The sequence below is a fragment of the Ursus americanus genome, chromosome 8 (assembly GCF_024610735.1).
Source record: "Ursus americanus isolate L20-20 chromosome 8, mUrsAme1.1.p, whole genome shotgun sequence".
NCBI lineage: Eukaryota > Metazoa > Chordata > Mammalia > Carnivora > Ursidae > Ursus > Ursus americanus.
In genome coordinates, this window is record NC_142134.1 from 53080713 (window position 1) to 53099624 (window position 18912).

Genomic DNA, 18912 nt, shown 5'->3' on the forward strand with positions numbered 1-18912 from the left:
ATCCTCTGAACTGGGGCGCCTGGGTGGCACAGCGGTTAAGTGACTGCCTTCAGCTCAGGGTGTGATCCCAGCGTTATGGGCTCGAGCCCCACATCAGGCTCCTCAGCTATGAGCCTGTTTCTTCCTCTCCCACTCCCCCTGCTTGTGTTCCGTCTCTCGCTGGCTGTCTCTATCTCTGTTGAATAAATAAATAAAATCTTTAAAAAAAAAAAAATCCTCTGAACTGCCATCACCACCTCTGGCAGCCAGTGGCTGTCATCGATATCTTTGACCAATTGAGGAGAAGGCAGCTCATTGGACGGAGGGAGTGGGAATGTGGGTTCCAACAGAGCGGGGCCGGGAGCAACATACCATTTTGAGAAGCTGACCTCTCCTCACTCCTATAGGTCCAGAGGACCAGCTCCAGGTCCCATTATGCCAATCACTTGCTGTATGACCTTAATGATTTCCTGTCTCTAGATCTTGGCTTCCTTGTGTGTAAAGCCAGAGGTGGATAAAGGCTTCGCATCACCTCCCACCTACCTTTCTGGTACCCTGAGTCTCCACCCGAGGACATTCATTTCCCTGTCCCTGGGAGTTTGGAGTTGACACCCAGATCCACACACTGGGTTCATCCTCACCAGATCCCCATTTGTTACTTCCTGACCTTCTATTCTTTCTTGCACATGTTGTTGTCTTTGTCCCTGTGTCCTACTGAATACTCTCCCTTCACTGTCCATACTTTCTTGATTTACCTGCCTAATGCCTACTCACCCTTCAAGGAGTTAAATCCCATCCTGACCAAAGCTCTCTCGAGCTTTGCCCTCCGTCCACATTCGACACAGTCCTGTCCACAGCACCCATGTGGGCTCACAACCCTCTGCTTCCCGCTGTTCCATCTCTCTTCCCACTGTATCATTATTGCCTATTCCCTTCTTTGTTTCCTTCGGGAGTCCCAGAGTTCTTTGAGGGTCTGGATGTTGCCTCTTCAACATCTAGAACAACCAACATAGTAGGTGTTCAATCAATGTTTGTAGAATGAATGACTGAATGAACCAATGAAGGAATGAATGAAGACCTCACCATCCTGCTGTCTTTTAGAAAACAGTACTCTACTTACTGGGCCTCCTGGAAACACAGTGCCTTGAGGAAAGAGGGTCAAGTGGAGAGGTTGGGCTGGTGGGAAAAACGAGTCTCTTTGTGACTCAGCTGGCCCTTCTGCTTGGCCAAGGCCCCATTGGCCCAGTACACAGCATAATTGTAGGGAATAGCAACAGGAAGTATCAGGAAAGCTCCTTGGATTTTGTCGCCTTACTCACATCTGCCAGATTTTCTCACCCTGTCTTAATAGTATTGGCAGGAGGAAGTGGGGTGGAGGAAGAGTTCTCCCCCTTTATTGTAGCTCCTGCCAGGTTGGCACAATTTCTGCCTCAGAGATACCCAGGCGTGTACAGTAGAGACAGGATGCCCAGGCTTGGCTAGGAGGATGACGCAGCTGATGGAAGGCGTGTACTCAACATTCATGTGGCAGGTACTACGCTGCTGGTGCTGGCACAGGTGTGTAGAGAACCAGACACAACACTTGGCCTCAAGAAGCTAATCGTCTATTGGGGGAGCCAGACAGCAAACAGAACATTATAATGGATTAACAGGTAAATTTTTTGCCTCCCACCAGGATGTAAACAGCTAAATAAGCCCAAACCCCTGCTTTTACAGGAATGGAATTGTCAAGCTGATATTAGGAACTCTTTAATGAAGCAAGTCCTTTTATATACATCATCTTTAGCCCCCACAGAAAACTCATGAAGTAAGGCACAGTTGTCTTCTTCTCAGATAAGAAGTTAAGCAATTTGCTAGAAGTCGCCTAATTTTCGAGAGTGTCTTGGGATCAGGACCATTTAGATCATTCTCCTAACTCCACTCCTGGATCTTCCATCCTCCAAAAGCCCTGGTACTCAGAAAGTCTAGACTTGGCCTGAGTCTAAAGCCTGACAAGTTTGTGAAGTGCCTTTGAAATAATCAAGAAGATGATTAGACTCAACATATTTAAGTCATATGTGTGTTTTTCATTCTTTGAAAGTTAGACATCCGTGGAAGGCATGTAATATATAGGAGCAGGTCTGGGCACGAAGAGGAAGCTCAGCCTGGGGCAAGGGGTGTTGGTTGGCAGGGAGGTGAGACAAGATGTGAGGCTGCTCCGGATATAGGCAGTGATGTGGGGTGCTACTCTGGCTCCGGAAGCCAGGCTGGGGAAGGAGGCCAAGTGGCTCAAGGCATAGTGGTCAAAGGACAATGTGTGCTCAGGCCAAGTCTAGACCAGCTTTGGCACCAAACGGCATCGGTGAGTATAATCCAACAACCGGGAGTCGGCCAGACTGTGGCTGACCGTACACTGTGGTCCACAGCGTTGTAGCCGGTGCTGCCGAGGCCGAGGGAGGCTCTGAACACAGACCTGCCTGACCCTCCCCCCCTACAAAGGATAGGCAACAGCACTCCCAAGGGCTCCGGGAGTCCCAGGTTATGGACGATCAGTTAACTTTATGACTGAATTATGAGGTCCTACCTACCATGGCGTATCTGAGTCCACTCACCTCTTGCCCCAACCAGAAACTGAGGCATGTCTGGGCCTGCAAATGGATGGAGCCTACAGAGATCTAGCCCAGGCTAGGCAAAGGCCGGGGAAAGGAAGAAGGGCCTGATAGTAAATGTGGTAACTTGCAATTAAGTGGAAGAGAAAATTACTCAGAATACCGCATTCCTCAACCATTCTGAAATGAGTTTACTGTAATTCCAGATAAAAACAAAACTTTCAGAGCTGATACTTAGAGCCTTGAGGCAAGGTTGGTTTATTTTTTTCTACGGTTTCAATATAATTCAGCACTTTCACTTTGCGAAGATAGACCTGAACTTTATGTGGTCTGCAGAATGCTGATTCAACATCAGGGTAACCAATGGTGCAATCATGACATGAAACAAGACTAGTGGTTGTCAGGGTTTTTAAATCTCCTTACTTGGGCTAGCGCGTGATCTCGGAAAGCTCTGCCTTTATCAGAAATGAGAGCCCTTGCTGAAACAGGGGTCTGCAAATGCATGCATTCATTTGAAACTTTTTTTGAAAGTTTTTTTTCCCCTTGGTTTATAGGGGGTGGAGAGGAGCACTGATTTAGTTTAGGTCTTGCCCTGCTTTCCTCCAGGCGTACGAAGGGCAGCTGAAGGGCTGGTGAAAAAAGAAATGGGGAAGGAAGAAGGGGGAAAAGAGGAAGAGGGTAGGGGGGAAGAGGGAGGATCAACAAGGAAGGCTCACTTTTACTTCCTTGGAAATATTTGGTTCATTTCCAAATACTCCAAATCGAGGTGCTCCTGGAAAAGCAAAAGGCTTGGATTCTTCCAAACGTCTGTTTGTGTGACTTTTTTATGGTTCCTTTGCAACCAAACTGTGAATTTAATTTTCTCATGTGAAAAACAGACAAGTTCTTCCCTCTTCTCCAAAACACAATGCAGCTGCTACCCCCTTACCCCCACCACACTTCAAAGCACCAAATTGACGTTTTCAACATACTTATCGTAAATCAAATCTGCTGCGCACACCAGTAGATTGTGCTGGTAGCCAGGTGTAACCGAATCAGATTTTTCAGCCTTGACTTCCAATGGTGAGAACAAGTATGTGCTGACAGATGGGGAAAAGGATGAGGCATGCGTGCCGTGCACCTACCCTTTCAGAAAATGGAGAGCATTGCTGGAGTCTGGGGTAAGGATGAACCTGGGATCCACCTGATCCGGTGGTCTTGAGGGACAGGAAAAGCCAGATGGGGTCCTATTTTAGGATTCCACGTGGCCTCAGGGTACTCTTGCTGGCGTCTCTGCCTTTTCTCTGCAAAAGTGGTTGGAACTCTGGCACAGATGAAAGAGAAGGTGTGAGAAATGGCCTGAACCTGGTTGGTGGGACCCGAGGCCCAGCTGAATCCTCAGGCAACAACCCCTGAGCCAAGCCTTGGTCCCGGATTCTGCATGAATGTACTAGCACAAAGGACCTAGAGAAAGTGCGCCATAGCCCAGAAGCAGGTGCCAGCCTTCTGCCCAGTGTAAAATTGTCTGCAAGAACCAGCCTGTGTTCTGGAGATACGCAGAGAGACTAGAAGGGTACAGGACAGTGGGATTGTAGGTGTTTTTGATTTTTTTTTTAAAAAGATTTTATTTATTTATTTGACAGAGATAGCCAGCGAGAGAGGGAACACAAGCAGGGGGAGTGGGAGAGGAAGTAGCAGGCTCCCAGCGGAGGAGCCTGACGTGGGGCTTGATCCCAGAACGCTGGGATCACGCCCTGAGCCGAAGGCACATGCTTAACGACTGTGCCACCCAGGTGCCCCGGTGATTTTGATTTTCATAACAATTTTTAAGTTTCGACTCCCCCCCACCCCAACTACTGAATCAGAAATGTTACATTTTAAATCAAATTGTTGATCTGAGCCTTTTCTTTCAAGGGTTGGAAAATTTTATCGGAAGCATGTTTTGGGAGACCGTCCTCTTCTATAAAAGGATCCTGGGGGCTTGCACAGTACTTCAAAAATGAGGAAGGAGGCCACTTGTCCTTCTTGCTGCTGACCTTCAGCTGTCTTTGGGGCACTGCATGCCAGGTGGTCTGCCTCACTTCATAACAGCCCCCATGAATGGGATTAGTGTCCTTAGAAAAGAGACCCCACAGAGCTCCCTTGCCCCTTTCACCATGTGAAGACACACCAAGAAGTTGGCAGTGTGCAGCATAGAAGGGAGCCTCCGCCTGACCTGCTCGTACCCTGATCTTGGACTTGCAGCCTCCTGAACTGAGAAATTAAGGTTGGTTGATTATAAGCCACCGAGTCTAAGACCAAGACACCCTTTCAACCGAGCTCCTTCGGCATCAGCTTCTATTTCCTCTGCTCTGGGCAAAGGCAGCTTAGGTCCTTCTCTTCAGCCCTGTATTGGTTTTCTGGGGCTGTTACGACACAACCCCACAAGCTGGGCAGCTTAAACAACAGAAATGTAGCGTCTCACAGTTCTGGAGCCCAGTAGTCTTGAGATCAAGGTGGGGTTGGTTCCTCCCGTAGGCTGTGAGGGAGGCATCTGTTCCAGGCCTCTCTCCTTGGCTGGTAGATGGTCACCTTCATGCTGTGTCTCTTCCCTCTCTGCATATCTCTGTGTCCAAATTTCCTCTAGTTGTAAGGACACTGGTCATATTAAAATAGGGTCTACCCTAACGACCTCGCTTTAACTTGATTTCTTCTGTAAAGACCTGCTCTCCAAAGAAGGTCACAGTCTTAGTTACTGGGGCTTAGGATTTCAATAAAAAAAATTTTTAGGGGAAACAATCAAGTCATAACAGGCCTAAATATAAGATGGGGGAGAGGTGAAACTGAAAGCTCAGACTTTTTTAAAACTAAACTTTGCTTTTTAGGAACAGCTTTATATGACAGGAAAATTGAGAAGCTAGGATAGAATTTGCATGGACCCGTCACCTAGTCTCCCCTAGTTATCATTAACCGAAGTGCATAGTGCATCTGGATTCGTCTGGTTTCTACGTTATGTCCTTTTCCTGCTGCAGGATCTCACTGAGGATGTCACATTACTTTTACTTGTCATATCTACCTAGGCTCCTCTTAGCTGTGACAATATCTCAGACTTTCCTTGTTTCTGATGACTCTTGATGACAGTTTTGAGATGAACAGATTAATTATTTTGTAGGATGGCCCTCTTTCAGAATTCATGAAATGCCTGAATTTTTTTTCACAATTAGGCTGGGGTTATGGGCTTTTAAAGGAACATCATAGAGAAAAAGTGCCATTCGTGTTACATTGTATTAAGTGTACATACCATCGACATGATTTGTCACTGTTATATCGACCTTGATCACCTGGCAGAGGTAGTGTTTGTCAGTTTCATCACTGTGAAGTCATTATCTCCCCACCTTCCCCTACTCTATCTTTTGGAAAGACGTCTCTATGCACAACCCACCCTTAAGGAGTAGGGATTTACATGCTCCTTCCTTGAAAGTGGAGTACCTACATAAATTATTTGGAATTTTTCTGCAGAGGCCATTTCTCTCTTCTCCCTGTTTATCCAATCAGTATGTCAGCATGGATGCATGGATATTTATTTCATACCTTGGGTTAGAATCCAATACTACTTTATTCTGTTGCTTAACGTGTTCTGGCTTTGGCCATTGGGAGCTCTTTCAGTTGGCTTCTATGACCTTCTGATGTATCCTCATCAACGTAGGGTTGGGGGTTTTTTGTTGTTTGTTTTGCTTTGTTTTGTTTTCAGTGTTTCCTTACTTTGTGGCACAATAAGATGCCATCTTGGCCATTTATCAATCCTGACTCCAAGCCCAGTTTTTATGTGTTAACTTCTAACTGGTGCCTGATACCCATGCCCCACCTTTTGTCCTTATTCCAGAAACTCAAATCTGCCTTAGTCCTTACTTCACTCCTTGTGGGGAGTTATAGCCATCAACTGACCACTGATATCCTTCCTCGATATTGACCACAGCTACTGCTTTGAACTGTCTGCTTTGTCTCCTCCCTAGTTCCCACGTCTGCACTGTCTTCACTCTCCAGCACCTTCCACTCCCCATATCCAGCTTTGGGCCTCCCCCAGCTGAGCCTCTGAGGGGCAAGTACACCACAATCACTGCCATAGCCCCTCCATCAGTACCTCTCCCCAAAAGATTCATTTCATTTTCTCCATAAGGAACCTCTTCAGTCTCCTTCAATAGCGTTTTCCACAGTGTATTTCAATACGATCTGTGAAAATAGAACTCTCGAGTCAAATCATGTGCTCTCCATCTCTTTCAGATTCTTGACTCATAGCAACATATTATAGACATGTCGTTAGTAAAGACACTAGTTTTGCTCTGTAAATCTGCCCGTGGAGTTGGTTTTGCCATCGTTGCTGCCATTGTGCCTGATACTCTGCAATGCCCACTGGGGCAAACACGGCCTTTACTGCCGGGAGGGAGCACCGCACAGTGGCCAAGAGCTTTGAGATGGAACCACACTACCCCCTACCAGGCATGTGAACTTGGGTGAGTTACTTAATTTCATCTTCATCTGTAAAATCACGCTGATCATAATATATTGCCTTGTAAGGACAAAATAAGATAATTGAGGCAAGGGGCTTAGAATAATAACTAGACTATTATACCTACTCAATAAGTGACATTTGTCATTATTATTTTTCTTATACTCTTTCTGGCCACCTTCCGTTCTGTAGTGTATAATGTCTTCAAGGTCCTCTTTCTTGGCAATAATTAACAACCCAGGATTGACCATCCTGTGCAAACATTTTAGATAACTTCCCCACAATTTATTATAAGTATATACAAGAAGCCCCTTTGTCATATTTTTTCTCACTTCTGCTCAAGAGGTTTCCCTGCACTTTATTTAGTCACTCAAATAGTGCCTCGATTAAAACAAAAAAAAAATTCTCTGATGGTTGGGAAAAATTCAGTTTGTATCTCTCCCACAAAACAGATGGGAAATGATTCAGAACAAGACAGTCTCTAGAGGTACAAATAGTGCCCTTTCTTTTGGGAAAAAGAATGACTTCTTTTTTTGTGTCTATGCCAAAGTCTGGGATAAAATTAAATTAGTCTTTGTTTATTTCCTCTTTCCTACATTATCTTCAACTGTCTGAGGACTCTGCCCCCTGAAAGTGCAGCATCCACCTGGGGGTTGTAGCTCAAAGAAATAAAAACACTTCTTTTAGAAACCAAGGAAAAAACAAAGAAAGACGAAACCTCCAAACCAATAAATTTTAAAACCTACTTTGTTCTTAACTACAAAGTCATACAATAATTTATTCTCTTATCGATAAGGCTTAAGTCTCCATTGACTATCAACCCAATCTCAGGCCACTCTCAGTTTTCATTTATACACACACACATACATGCACATGCCATTGTCCTGTGTTTGCTTTTTTTCTTTTTTTTTTTGAGAGGGAGAAAGAGCACATGCTTGTGTGTGCACATGTGGTGGGGGAGGAGTAGAAAAAGAGGGAGAGAGAGAATCCTAAGCAGGCTCCATGCCCAGCACAGAGCCCCACATGGGGCTCAATCTCACGACCCTGGGATCATGACCTGAGCCCAAATTAAGAGGCAGACCTAACTGCCTGAGCCCCCCAGGCGCCCCATCTTGTGTTTGCTTTTATGTAAGTTGCATACCATTTTATTTTTTGACCTATCTCTGATGAAAAAATACCTTCCATATTGACTTAGTGATACACATACTAGCCTTTATCATTCACAGCTGTAACTTCTTCCAGTAAAAACACACTCCAAGTATTGATAAATAATACCATTAATATCTGTGGCAACCTTTTCTCATTAGATTGCTTAGGTCAATGGTTCTCAAACTTGCTATGTGTTAGACTCACTTGGGAAGCTTTTAAAAATCTGAATGCCCAGGCTTCACTCAGGGCCAATGAAATCAGAATCTTGGAGTTGGTGGAGTGCCGGCCTTAGTAGTTTAAAAAGATGACCAGGTAATTCCAATGTGCAGCCGAGTTTAAGAACCAGAGTTTAGGAGGGTGTCTGGATCTTGTCTCCTCAAGCCTGATTCTTTCCGACTTCTTGTTTGAATTTATGTATAGAGAAATTCTGAACTGGGTCTCCCCAAGCAGATCAGGGTGATCTGCTCTGTAACCATGGTCACCATCAAAAAGGAAAGCTGAGAAATAAATTCTTCCTTTCATTTCTTTTCCGATATGTTGGAAATATTGCAACAGTTTCCTTCTGAGCTATCGATAAAACTTTAGTGAATAATTGGGGATGCCTATGGAGGGTCTTCCAGAACCCTGGGATTAGTCCATAGAATTATCCATTTAGATGCTATGTTGGTGACAATGACAATACCAGGGATCACAAACAGCACTAAAGTATGAAATTACAGTTGCCCAGTTCATGTAGGAAATGAAGGGGTAATGACTTAAAATATTATGGGAAGCATTATAGAGAAGAACGAAAGCAAGGACATGAATTTAGACAAGCTCATGTCAGAATATGGCCCCGCCAGTTCATCTGTAACCTTGGTCCAATTACTTCATCTTTTTGAGGTTGTTTCCTCATCTGAAAAATAATATTTCATACCCCAAATATTTGTTGTGATGATTATTGAAAATTATATTAAAGAACCTGACAGTTATTGGCACATAGAGGCATTCGACAAATGCTATTTGATATTTCCACTTCAAAGACGGAAAATAATGCTTTATCCAGTTGTTGGGTGGTCTAAACATGCTTTGAATATTGATTCCTGCCCCCCACACTTGCATTCCACAATTTTAAGAGAGGTGAAGTGATCCACAGGGACAGAAAATAGATTCTTTCTAAAGAGGAACCTAGCAGCAGAGGGGAGTAGGCAGAGGTGAAGTGTTTAAGTACTGCCAGTCTTCACTTTGCCTGGTTCTAACACGCACAAATTTCAGTTTACCACAGTTTAGTTAAATAGCGCCAGACCTCAACAAAACATTTTAATTTCAGCTGCTATGATATGTTAACTGTGAGAAATTGTATAAATAAAATAAATCACAAGCTTGTTTGCTAGCCCTTCATTCCACAAGGCCCTACATAAATAATCTATACAGTATGATCGTGAATAATCAGATCACTTCTTTCGAAGTCTGCTGGTGATTGGTCACTAAGCATCTGTTGTTAAGTTTACACACAGACAGCAAAGCCTTTAGTTGTGTTTCTTCCACGTCTCTCAGTGATGAACTCCTGTGACGTTTTCCAAAAATGGATAATCAAAAGAAGGAAGTGGCCAACAAAAAAAAAAGAAAGTGAAGCAAGGAAACAAAGAGGGATACTGTTGGGAGTGACCTCTAACTGAACAATAGAAGAAATAGCTGAGTGTGAGAGGTTCTGGATATGCAGACAGAGAAACTAAGTGAAGGTGAACTTACTGACACAAAGGAGGACAGGATTGTGATGACAAAGATATCCCAGAGGAAGCACTCTGGGCAAAATACTTCACCCTAAAGGAATTCGCAGATATCTTTTACAATATTGAAAGTGCAAAGGAGAAAAAGTGGGAAACTGATCCAGACTTAGAGTGTGACAATTTTCTAAGGCATAGAAAAAAAAAATGCTTGCTCCATATCATGAGTTACATGATGAGAAGATAAGCATTGATCACACTACTCTTGATAAGTTTTTGGCCAAGCACTACAACACTTCGATTCTCAATGTTTCTAATGTTTTAAATTACCATTTACTGAACGAATATTAGTTTTACCATTTTTCATTGCCCCGTACATTTATAGCTGACAGAATTTTTAACATTTTGACAAAAAATTTCTAAATATCACAAACCAACGTAACTTTCTCATTGATTCTTAAGATTGCTTAACAGAGCTTCAGTTTGCATGGTCCTTGTTATGGTCTCATGTCATCATGCAAAGCCCGCACGTCCAAGATGTCTGCAGGAGAACTTGTAGCTGAGTAAGCGAGATTAAATGCAATGAACAGGAAACTTGGCTCCTCCCTCTGCTACTTCTGGGGAAAGCAAATATGAACACCTGTGCCCCTCCAAAAACCACATGGGAGAGGAAGCTTATTTGGGAAAAGCCCTAAATGGAAAACTATTTAGATTCTTTCTGAAGCTTAATTCTTTCCTAAGAATTTTTTTTTTTAGGTCTGTGCTGTGAACTGTCGCATCTGCTTCCACAGAACCATTAGCTTCCAGAGTTGCCGGCAGGATGGGGTAAGAGTACACACCTAAAGCCTTGTGCCTCATAAGTAGTCAGTGTTCAATAAATTATCATCATGACTACAATGAATCGTATTGTTGGACTCTAGGGTGACCAACAGGACTTGCCCAGGACTGAGGTGTTTCCTGGAATGCAGGATTTTCAGTGCTGAAACGAGGACAGACCCAGGCAACCCAAGATGGTTGGTCACTCCATTTGGCTCTCTAGGCTCTGGGCCAGACAAAATACTGAAGTTATTGCAAGAAATTCTCTTGGGATTTAGAAAGCGATTAGAAGACAGCAAATCCCTCATGCATAGTTTCTAGATTAAACTTTAGGATAGAAAAGATAGGGGGACCCATGCTTTGCTACTGCACAGGCTGCTCTATAATCCATCCCAGGCGGATTTTCTATTTTTAACTTTTATAAGAGAAGAAAATAAGTGACATATTCAATTGATAAATATCATGCACCAATCACTCTGCCAGAAGCTGAGGGAACACTAGTTAAATCAGACTCATTCCCGACTCTATCGGAACTTACATTCTAGAAAGGGAGACCACCAGTTCTATGTACCGTGAATCACCATGAAACCACCCTTCACAGAGAGCTGGCACTGTGCACGGGGCTTCAGACATGTGGTCTCATTTCGTCCTCCTGCCAACCCCAACAAGGTATTATTATTCCATTTTACAGATGAGGAAACTGACGTCCAGAGAGTTTGAGCTGTACAGTCACAAAGCTGGTAGGTATGATAATTAATCTCAGGACCAGGTATGTAGTGGCTGAGAGCCTGGGCTCTGGAGTCAGCTAAGCTGCATTGAATTCTGATTTCCACTGACTTGCTCTGTGACAAATGCCAGTGAGCTGCTGTTTCCTCCTCTGCAAATATGGAACTGATAATAATATCCACTTTTGAGAGTCATGAAGGTTCAATGAGAAGTGCCCTTAGCATGCGCTTAGCACGTCGTACATGTTCAACAAATGTCTATCATCATTGTCATTATCATCCCCAACCCCTTGTATTTCCCCTATGGCAGGGGGCTTCTTCCCTCTTTCTAGCGACATCCTTAGGGGAAGGAGAATCAATGAAACGCTTTAAGAGTTCAGGGGTGAGGAGACTGTTTCACTCCGTGATGATCAATAAAGGTCTCTGTTGGAGCTTGATCTTCATGAATGGATGGGTGTTCGATAGGTTGAGGTTGGGGCAGGGAGCATAGTCCAGGCAGAAGGAGGGATTGTAGCTGCGGCAAAGAATCGGGAAAGCACAGTGAGTTTGGGGAACCGTGTCTGCTGGGGGTTAGAGGGTGGGTTGCTTGTTAGGAGACCGGTGGAGATGCTCACAACTCAGGCGATGCTCCCAGGAAGCATTTCGTGGACCTCTCCTTCCTAAGCTGCTCTCACCGGCCCGGAGCAGGAATTGCTTCACCTGTGCTGGCTGCTTCCCCCGCCCCTGCAGACGGCTATCCCATCTTCGTCCCTCGTCTGCAACGTGCTGGAACCATGGTGCTGTGCTCTGAGTCTCCGGGGCCATTCTCAGATTCCCCTCCCAAGCCCTTGCTGACAGCCCGGGGTGGGGGTGGGGCAGAGGCTGAAAGAGAGGCCCAGGGATTCGAGTGTCTGGAGCCGGGACAGGAAAGATAGCACTTCTTTCTCAAGAACGATGAGTTTCAGGTTTCTTGGCTTTTTTCTAAAGGGTTAAATAAAATTAAAAAAAAAAACAACAACCCAGAATAGAACAGCCTGTGGCATGCATTTCTGAGAAGGTCTGTTTCTGAAAAGATGGCTCTGAGTGATCATAGGAAATTTAGAAGGATGAGCTTTTACAGAAAGGGAGGAATACATGGGGGAAATCTCTGGAAAGAATAGAGGGGAAGGAACAAATGCAGTGTGATGACCGAGAGAACAATAAGGGGCCTCTCAATAATGAGGCAGAAAGAAGCTGCTCTGCCTGGAGGGTGTTACGGGCTGAATTGTGTCTCCGTCAAATTTGTAGGTTGAAAATATGACTGTATTTGGAAAGAGGGTCTTTAAAGAGGTAATTAAGGTGACATGAGGTCATCGGGATGGGCCCTAAGCCAATGTAACTGTTATTCTTATAAAACAAGGGTGTTAGGACACATACACAGAGGAGAGACCATGTGAAGGTGAAGGGAGAAGAAAACGAACTTCCTGCCCCAAGGCGGACCCGGGGACCGCCTGTGAGCTGTGGGTGCTGTGAGCTGTGGGTGGCTCCGCCTGGGGCAGCGGCAAGCGGGGCTCAGCGGTCCAGCCTCCCCGCCACCTAAGCAAACAAACCATCCAGATTCACTGAGGGCTGGAAGGGGGGCAGGTGGGGGGGTCCCTTCACACATCAACAGTAAGCAACTTACTTGATGACCTGTTCGGATACTGTCTCTTAGGCCTCCTCACCCTGGGTCTTCCCGTCAACCCCCACCTCAGGCAGGCCCCAGATCTCCCTGTCGTGCCACGGGGTCACGTAAGCTCTGTGTGGCTCTGCCGGTTGTGGGGTCTGCCGGCGCTCGGCCCCTGGAGGCTCGGCCTGTCCACCGGCTTACCGAAGCCAGGGCTCACCCGAAGTCCACCTCCCCTAGGAGCACATTCTGCTGCTAAGGAAACTATCTTCCTGTTCTGTATGTTTACACCTCCACCTGGCACGTCTGGGCCACCTTTAACTCATCGCCCAGACTTTCCTGTGTAAGAAGTGTGGGAAGAGAAAACAAGACACAGGCCCAGCTTTAGCAGGTGGCTCCTGTAGCGGGGCTCCTGCCTGGCCGGGCTGGGGCGGAGAGGTGCTCGGACAGGAAGGGCAGCCGCCATCCTGGAATCTAAATGACTGAGTAAAGGAAGCAGGACCCCAAGCAGAGTCCATCCGGAGAAGGAGAGGGGAGGTTGGCCAGGAGTCGGAGGAGGGAAGAGCAAGCCTAAAGATGCCGAGGTGGGAACAAGCCGGCATGCTTCAGGGCAGCAAGGAGGCCAGGGAGGGAGCAATTGCTGTGTGCACGGTGGGGGAGGAGGTGAGAGAGGCAGGGGTGCGTGTGCAGCTGTCACCCCGAGAGTGTCAGAGTCTCAGAGCACTGAGGCTCACCTCATTAAACCCGCCCTGTGCCTCGGAACCACATTGCTCAGTCATGTCCCCTGGGAGCACCCCCCCCACCCCCACCCCCACTTCCTCCTCTTGAATTAACCTCACCATCAGGGAGCATCTCTCTATTTCCTGGTGAAATCTAAGTTTTTTGTTTGTACATTCATTTTTCTGTTTTGCTATAAACCCTTCCTTAGGTCTGATTCTCGAAGTTGTATTTACACGGCTAGGAGTACCTGCAGGGTCTTTGAGTGTGTGTGTGGGGGTGTCTTTGGCCCTTTTGAGGATGCACGCTCCGCAGCTCGCCACGCAGAGCCCAGCGTCTCACCACACCATCGCGCTCTGGTCTGAGGGCCAGAGGCATCCTACCACAGACAGACTCCTGTGGCTTTGAGGCCTCCTGTGATCCCTAATCCCAGACCCCTGCGAACCTGCCACTAATTTGTTGCTTCTCCATCCCTGGGGTCCGCCGGCTCTGCAGCGTGGCTGCTGCGCAGTCAGCCCCCAGGCCTCCTTCGCAGTCCTTGCCTTGTGTCCTCGCAGGGGTCAGAGCTTCGGGAAGCGCTTGCTGGCAGTTCGCACCACAGAGGGACTCCCGCCCAGGAAAACCCACAGCGGCAGGTGGGGCCGGGGCTGGGGAGTGGGATTCCTCTCTGTGGGGGTCTGCTTTCCCCTTCCAGGACAGAATCTGATTTCTCAAGGATTTAGGTGTGTCCACACATCATCCTTCCACCTGGATTTTATGAGGGAGTGTCTTGGAGAAAGTGCTGCTAAGGTCACATACACTCGCACTTGGGGATGACTTCCAAAGGCAGTCACACCCAAGCCAGGGTCACGCCGCGACTCCCCTCCGCCGGCGGGTAGATTTGAGGAAACTTTGCCATGGTGCCCATTCAGCCGCCTCTCTCTCTGGCAGTCAGGTTGAGGGTGCCCACCTGGCTCTCGTCTGCAAGAATGGTCCAATCTGGGCTGAAGCTGGTTCTGCTGCCTTAAAAATCCTGGGTGGGACTTGCAACTAGAGCCCGAGTATGGTGGACTTCTCACAGGAAGCCCTAGTTTCACCCCAAGCCAACCACATATTTTGTCAACACATTTTCATATCTCTCAAATGAAATATAGAATACTACATAAAGCATAGAGAGTAGCGTAGATTATACTGGGAATATAATGAGGAGAAGGAGAAGAGAGTTTACCTCTGGGTATAGCTCCCCGCCGCCCAAAAAGTGTTTACTTTGCAGCAAACAACGAAACTCTATTGATCATTTTGGTTTTCCCCACCTCCAGCTAATTAGTTCCCTCTTTAGCCATCATCTGCTTGGTGTCCCCACCCCTAACTCCCCAATCCTCTCTCCGAACCCTGTTTCACATGTGTATTCTGCAGTGGTTGTTGTAGTGATCTGTTAATGCCGACGAAGCCAGACTGGCAGGTAGTGCCGTTCAGATCTTCTGTCATCTTATTAGAGTCATTCTCAAGTCATCTCTTGCTCCCTCTACCCACAGTCTCTGTTTCTTCTGAGTTCTTTTTCCGTTTGTTTGTTTAGTTGGTTTTTGGTCTCTGTCTTTAATATCAGTTTTCTTCTTTTTTTTTAAATTTAATTTAATTTAATTTTTTTTTAAGATTTTATTTTTATTTATTTGAAGAGATAGAGACAGCCAGCAAGAGAGGGAACACAAGCAGGGGGAGTGGGAGAGGAAGAAGCAGTCTCCCAGTGGACAAGCCTGATGTGGGGCTCGATCCCAGGACTCTGGGATCACTCCCTGAGCCGAAGACAGTTGCTTAACGACTGAGCCACCCAGGTGCCCCAATATCAGTTTTCTTCTAATGTCTGATGATCCTTGGTTGTCCATTTAGAGTTAAGAGTGAAGCACTAAGGGGCACCCAGCTGGCTGGCTTAGTTGGTGGAGTGTGGGACTCTTGATCTGGGGGTTGTGAGTTCGAGCCCCATGGTGGGTGTGGAGATTCCTTAAAAAAAAAAAAAAGAGTGAGGCACCAAGAAGCTGATGAAAGCTCTGTGAGTCTGCACAGGACTTGTTGATTCGTAGGCTTTACCAAAAGGTGAGTAGGTGGGACCCAAGTGGGGGTACTCCTCAATATGTGTATTTCTAAGTCTTTTCTACTGAAAGTTCTATTTTTCTGGGAGTCAAGAGAGGGAAGGCAGTTATGGGTCTCACTGTTCAGTATGCACTTGACTCCCTTGACTTCAGCAAGGAGCTATCTACTTGCCCTCCTCTGTCCTCAATAGAAATTTCCCATTTGGTTTCTCTGGAGAATAAACCCAGGGGCAAAGAGAAGCTACCTGGTTCTTGAGGAAAGTAGGAAACCGGGTATTCCTACTTAATGATTACTCTTCATTAAGGTTTTGGATGAATCCTGCTATTTCCAGCCCTACGTGTCACTGCACAATTGTGACCTGGGGTTTCCATTCCATTTCCAGGCTGCTACATTATGAATGGGTGTGCTTTTTCAAGCACCATCCTCTGACTCAAGAGAGGTAGATTCAGCTTTCCTCACTTTTTCACGTTCTTCACCTTCTTCATCTTTTTTTAAATTGGATGTCTAGGAAAAATTAATTCATCAGTGGATGACGGAGAGGGGGAGAAAAGGGAGCTTTGGAAGGTTGACAAAGGAATGGGCATTTTGACCAGGTCTTAAAGAGTCAGTTGTTTTGTTTTGTTTTTTTTTGTTTCGTTTGAGCTAGAGTCAGTTGGATCTTGGCTGTTGTAAGCTTGGCTGGAGTATTAGAATGTAAGGAGAAGATTCTTGGTCAAAGAAAGCACATGAGCAAACGAGGAGCCAAGTGATTTAGGTTAAATGGCTTCTTTAAGGCAACCGTCACTTCACTCGCAGCTTTCCACAGGCAAAAATTTGGCCCACTTCTGTCTCGTCTCCTATACTTTTGTCTTTTTTCATTTTGATCTTTTAAAATCTTTTAAAATACTTTACCTGTTAACTTAATGGGGCTTAGAGGTGGAGCGGTTATAAATGCTCTTGTTTAACCCAGGGTTTTCCAACCTTGGCGCTGTTGGCATTTGGAGCCGGATGACTCTGTGTAGGATGGAGGGAAGGAGCTGCCCGTGCATTGTGGGAAGGTGAGCAGCATCCCTGGCTCCTATCCATTCGATGCCAATAGCTCCCACCCCAGCGTGACAACCAAAAATGTCTCCAGATGATGCCAAGTATCTCTTGCTAGGGGAGTGGTTTGTAAGGAGCAGGAGTTGTCCAGTTGAGAACCTCTCATTTAACCCATCGCTATTTATTAGATGTCTAGAAAAATAGATGCATCAGTGATTGATGGGCAGAGGGAAGAAAAGGGGGCTTTGGAAGGTTACAAAGGAATGGGCATTTTGACTAAGTCTTAAAAAATGAGTTGACTTTTGAAGGTGGAAGATTGGCTAGAGTGTTAGAAACATAGGAAAGGAAATTCTAGGTCAAAGAAACCACGCGAGCAAAAGGGAGCAAAGCGATTGATGCTAACTGGTTTTCTATAACCTCAGTGGGGGTGTCTATAGCAAGGGAAGACTCCGTAGAGGTAGGAGGCAGATTTCAGAGGCCTGGACTGCATAGATGTGGAACATGGACCTTTCCTGCAGTGATGTGATCGCATCTTTGAATTTAAACAATGACTTTAGAAAGTGAGACCTGAGTGCTGGCAGATCAGCGAAGTGTCCACTGCGGGTGTCAGGGATGAGGACACCTGACTGGGATGCTGGGAATTGCAGAGAGAATCTTCAAGTGTCTTCATTTCGGCGATAGTGAAAGGAACTGGAGGAGAGTCAAGAAGATGAGCAGTGGGGTTGATGGAGCTCTCTGACATAAAGCTTTGCATATTAAAAGAAAAACCTGTCTTCATTCAAGGAAAGTACCTTACCAGTGGGAATTTCAGGAGGTTGATACCCCTGCAACCACACCCATGAGACAACGTTAGTGGGGTATTGGCAGCCCAGAGTCCAATTATAGCAATTGCCGATAACAAATAGCATTGATGCTTGAGGTTAAAAAGGGAACTAATGCTTCCTAATGAAGACCGTTTAAATTTGCATTTGAAGGCAAGGTGGTCCACAGAAGAGCTGAAATGCTTTCAGAGGGAACATCGCTGCTGCCGCCCTTGACACCTCAGCTCCTAATCTTAGTAAGAGAACCGGAACTACCCTTTTATCTCAGGTCTGCTTGGAAGATCAGGCCAATTTGGCTTTTTGACAGCTACTGCTTTTTTTTTTTTAAGGTAATTGGAGAACTGCTTCCGAATTACTTTGTTTTACAAGGAGCAAATTCATTAAGAGCAAAGAAGAGAGTAAATAGAAATTGTTCAGAGATTTGGGAATTTGGGAGTTAGAGAGGCAACATTTATAGATGTAGACGCCCTAGAGGTAAACATGCAAACAACTTTTCCTCCTCCCCACTTTCAATTTCTCCTTACCACCCCTTCCTCCTCATTAGTGAAATGATGGGGGAAGTTCTCGTGAAAAGTGAATACTTCCTGATTTGAGTAAAAGAAGAAAAAAGTACAGAAAGGAGACATGGCTTCGAGAGCAAAGGGGAATTGACTAAATGTGAAATCTTTGGTGACTGTAGGAACTTGGGAGTCTCCATGCCGAGCTTCGCGCGGCTGAAGGATCTTGGAGACAAGGTGCAGAGCCGCTCCCACGTGGCGATGGAGTGAGTTGGGTTCGACTGAAGCGTCTCCATGTGACACCTTCCACTGAGATTTCATTCTCAGGCCTGGCTTCCCACTGGAAAGCATGTCGCACAAGTGACTGCCACGAGGTTAGGAACTTGTTTCATCAATGGAGAAAATGACAGTGACGTTTGAAGATTCTGGAGGCATAAATAATGCTGGCAGCGACTTGCCGCTTGAGAGGATAAAACAGTAGCTAGTGGAGAATATGCAGTCGTCGAATTTCCTATCACCTCCTCTGAATGAAACAGGATGAAAGCCGGATACAGTTTAACACATGATTCTCCATCCAAGCCTCGATCCAAATACCCAAGGCAATTGTAAAAAAAAAAAAAAAAAAGTAATTTTCTACAATTTTTTAGTCTTAGTCTGAAGAGCTCCTCTTTTCTTTCAACTCAGTTTTTATTTGGGCACACTGAGCCGCAGCAACGGTACGTGCCCGGCCACTTGCAG

At 45.8% G+C, this 18912-nt stretch overlaps 1 protein-coding gene across 1 annotated transcript in view; it reads left to right on the forward strand.

The window, feature by feature from the left end:
- LOC148109590 (uncharacterized) overlaps window positions 1–18444 on the forward strand; it is a 123649-nt gene extending 105205 nt beyond the window's left edge. Inside the window, 3 exon segments of the mRNA XM_087863919.1 lie at window positions 13101–13395; window positions 14327–14404; window positions 18357–18444. Of these exon segments, the coding sequence (XP_087720045.1) occupies window positions 13101–13395; window positions 14327–14404; window positions 18357–18444 (461 nt within the window).
- Window positions 18445–18912: the final 468 nt, after the last annotated feature.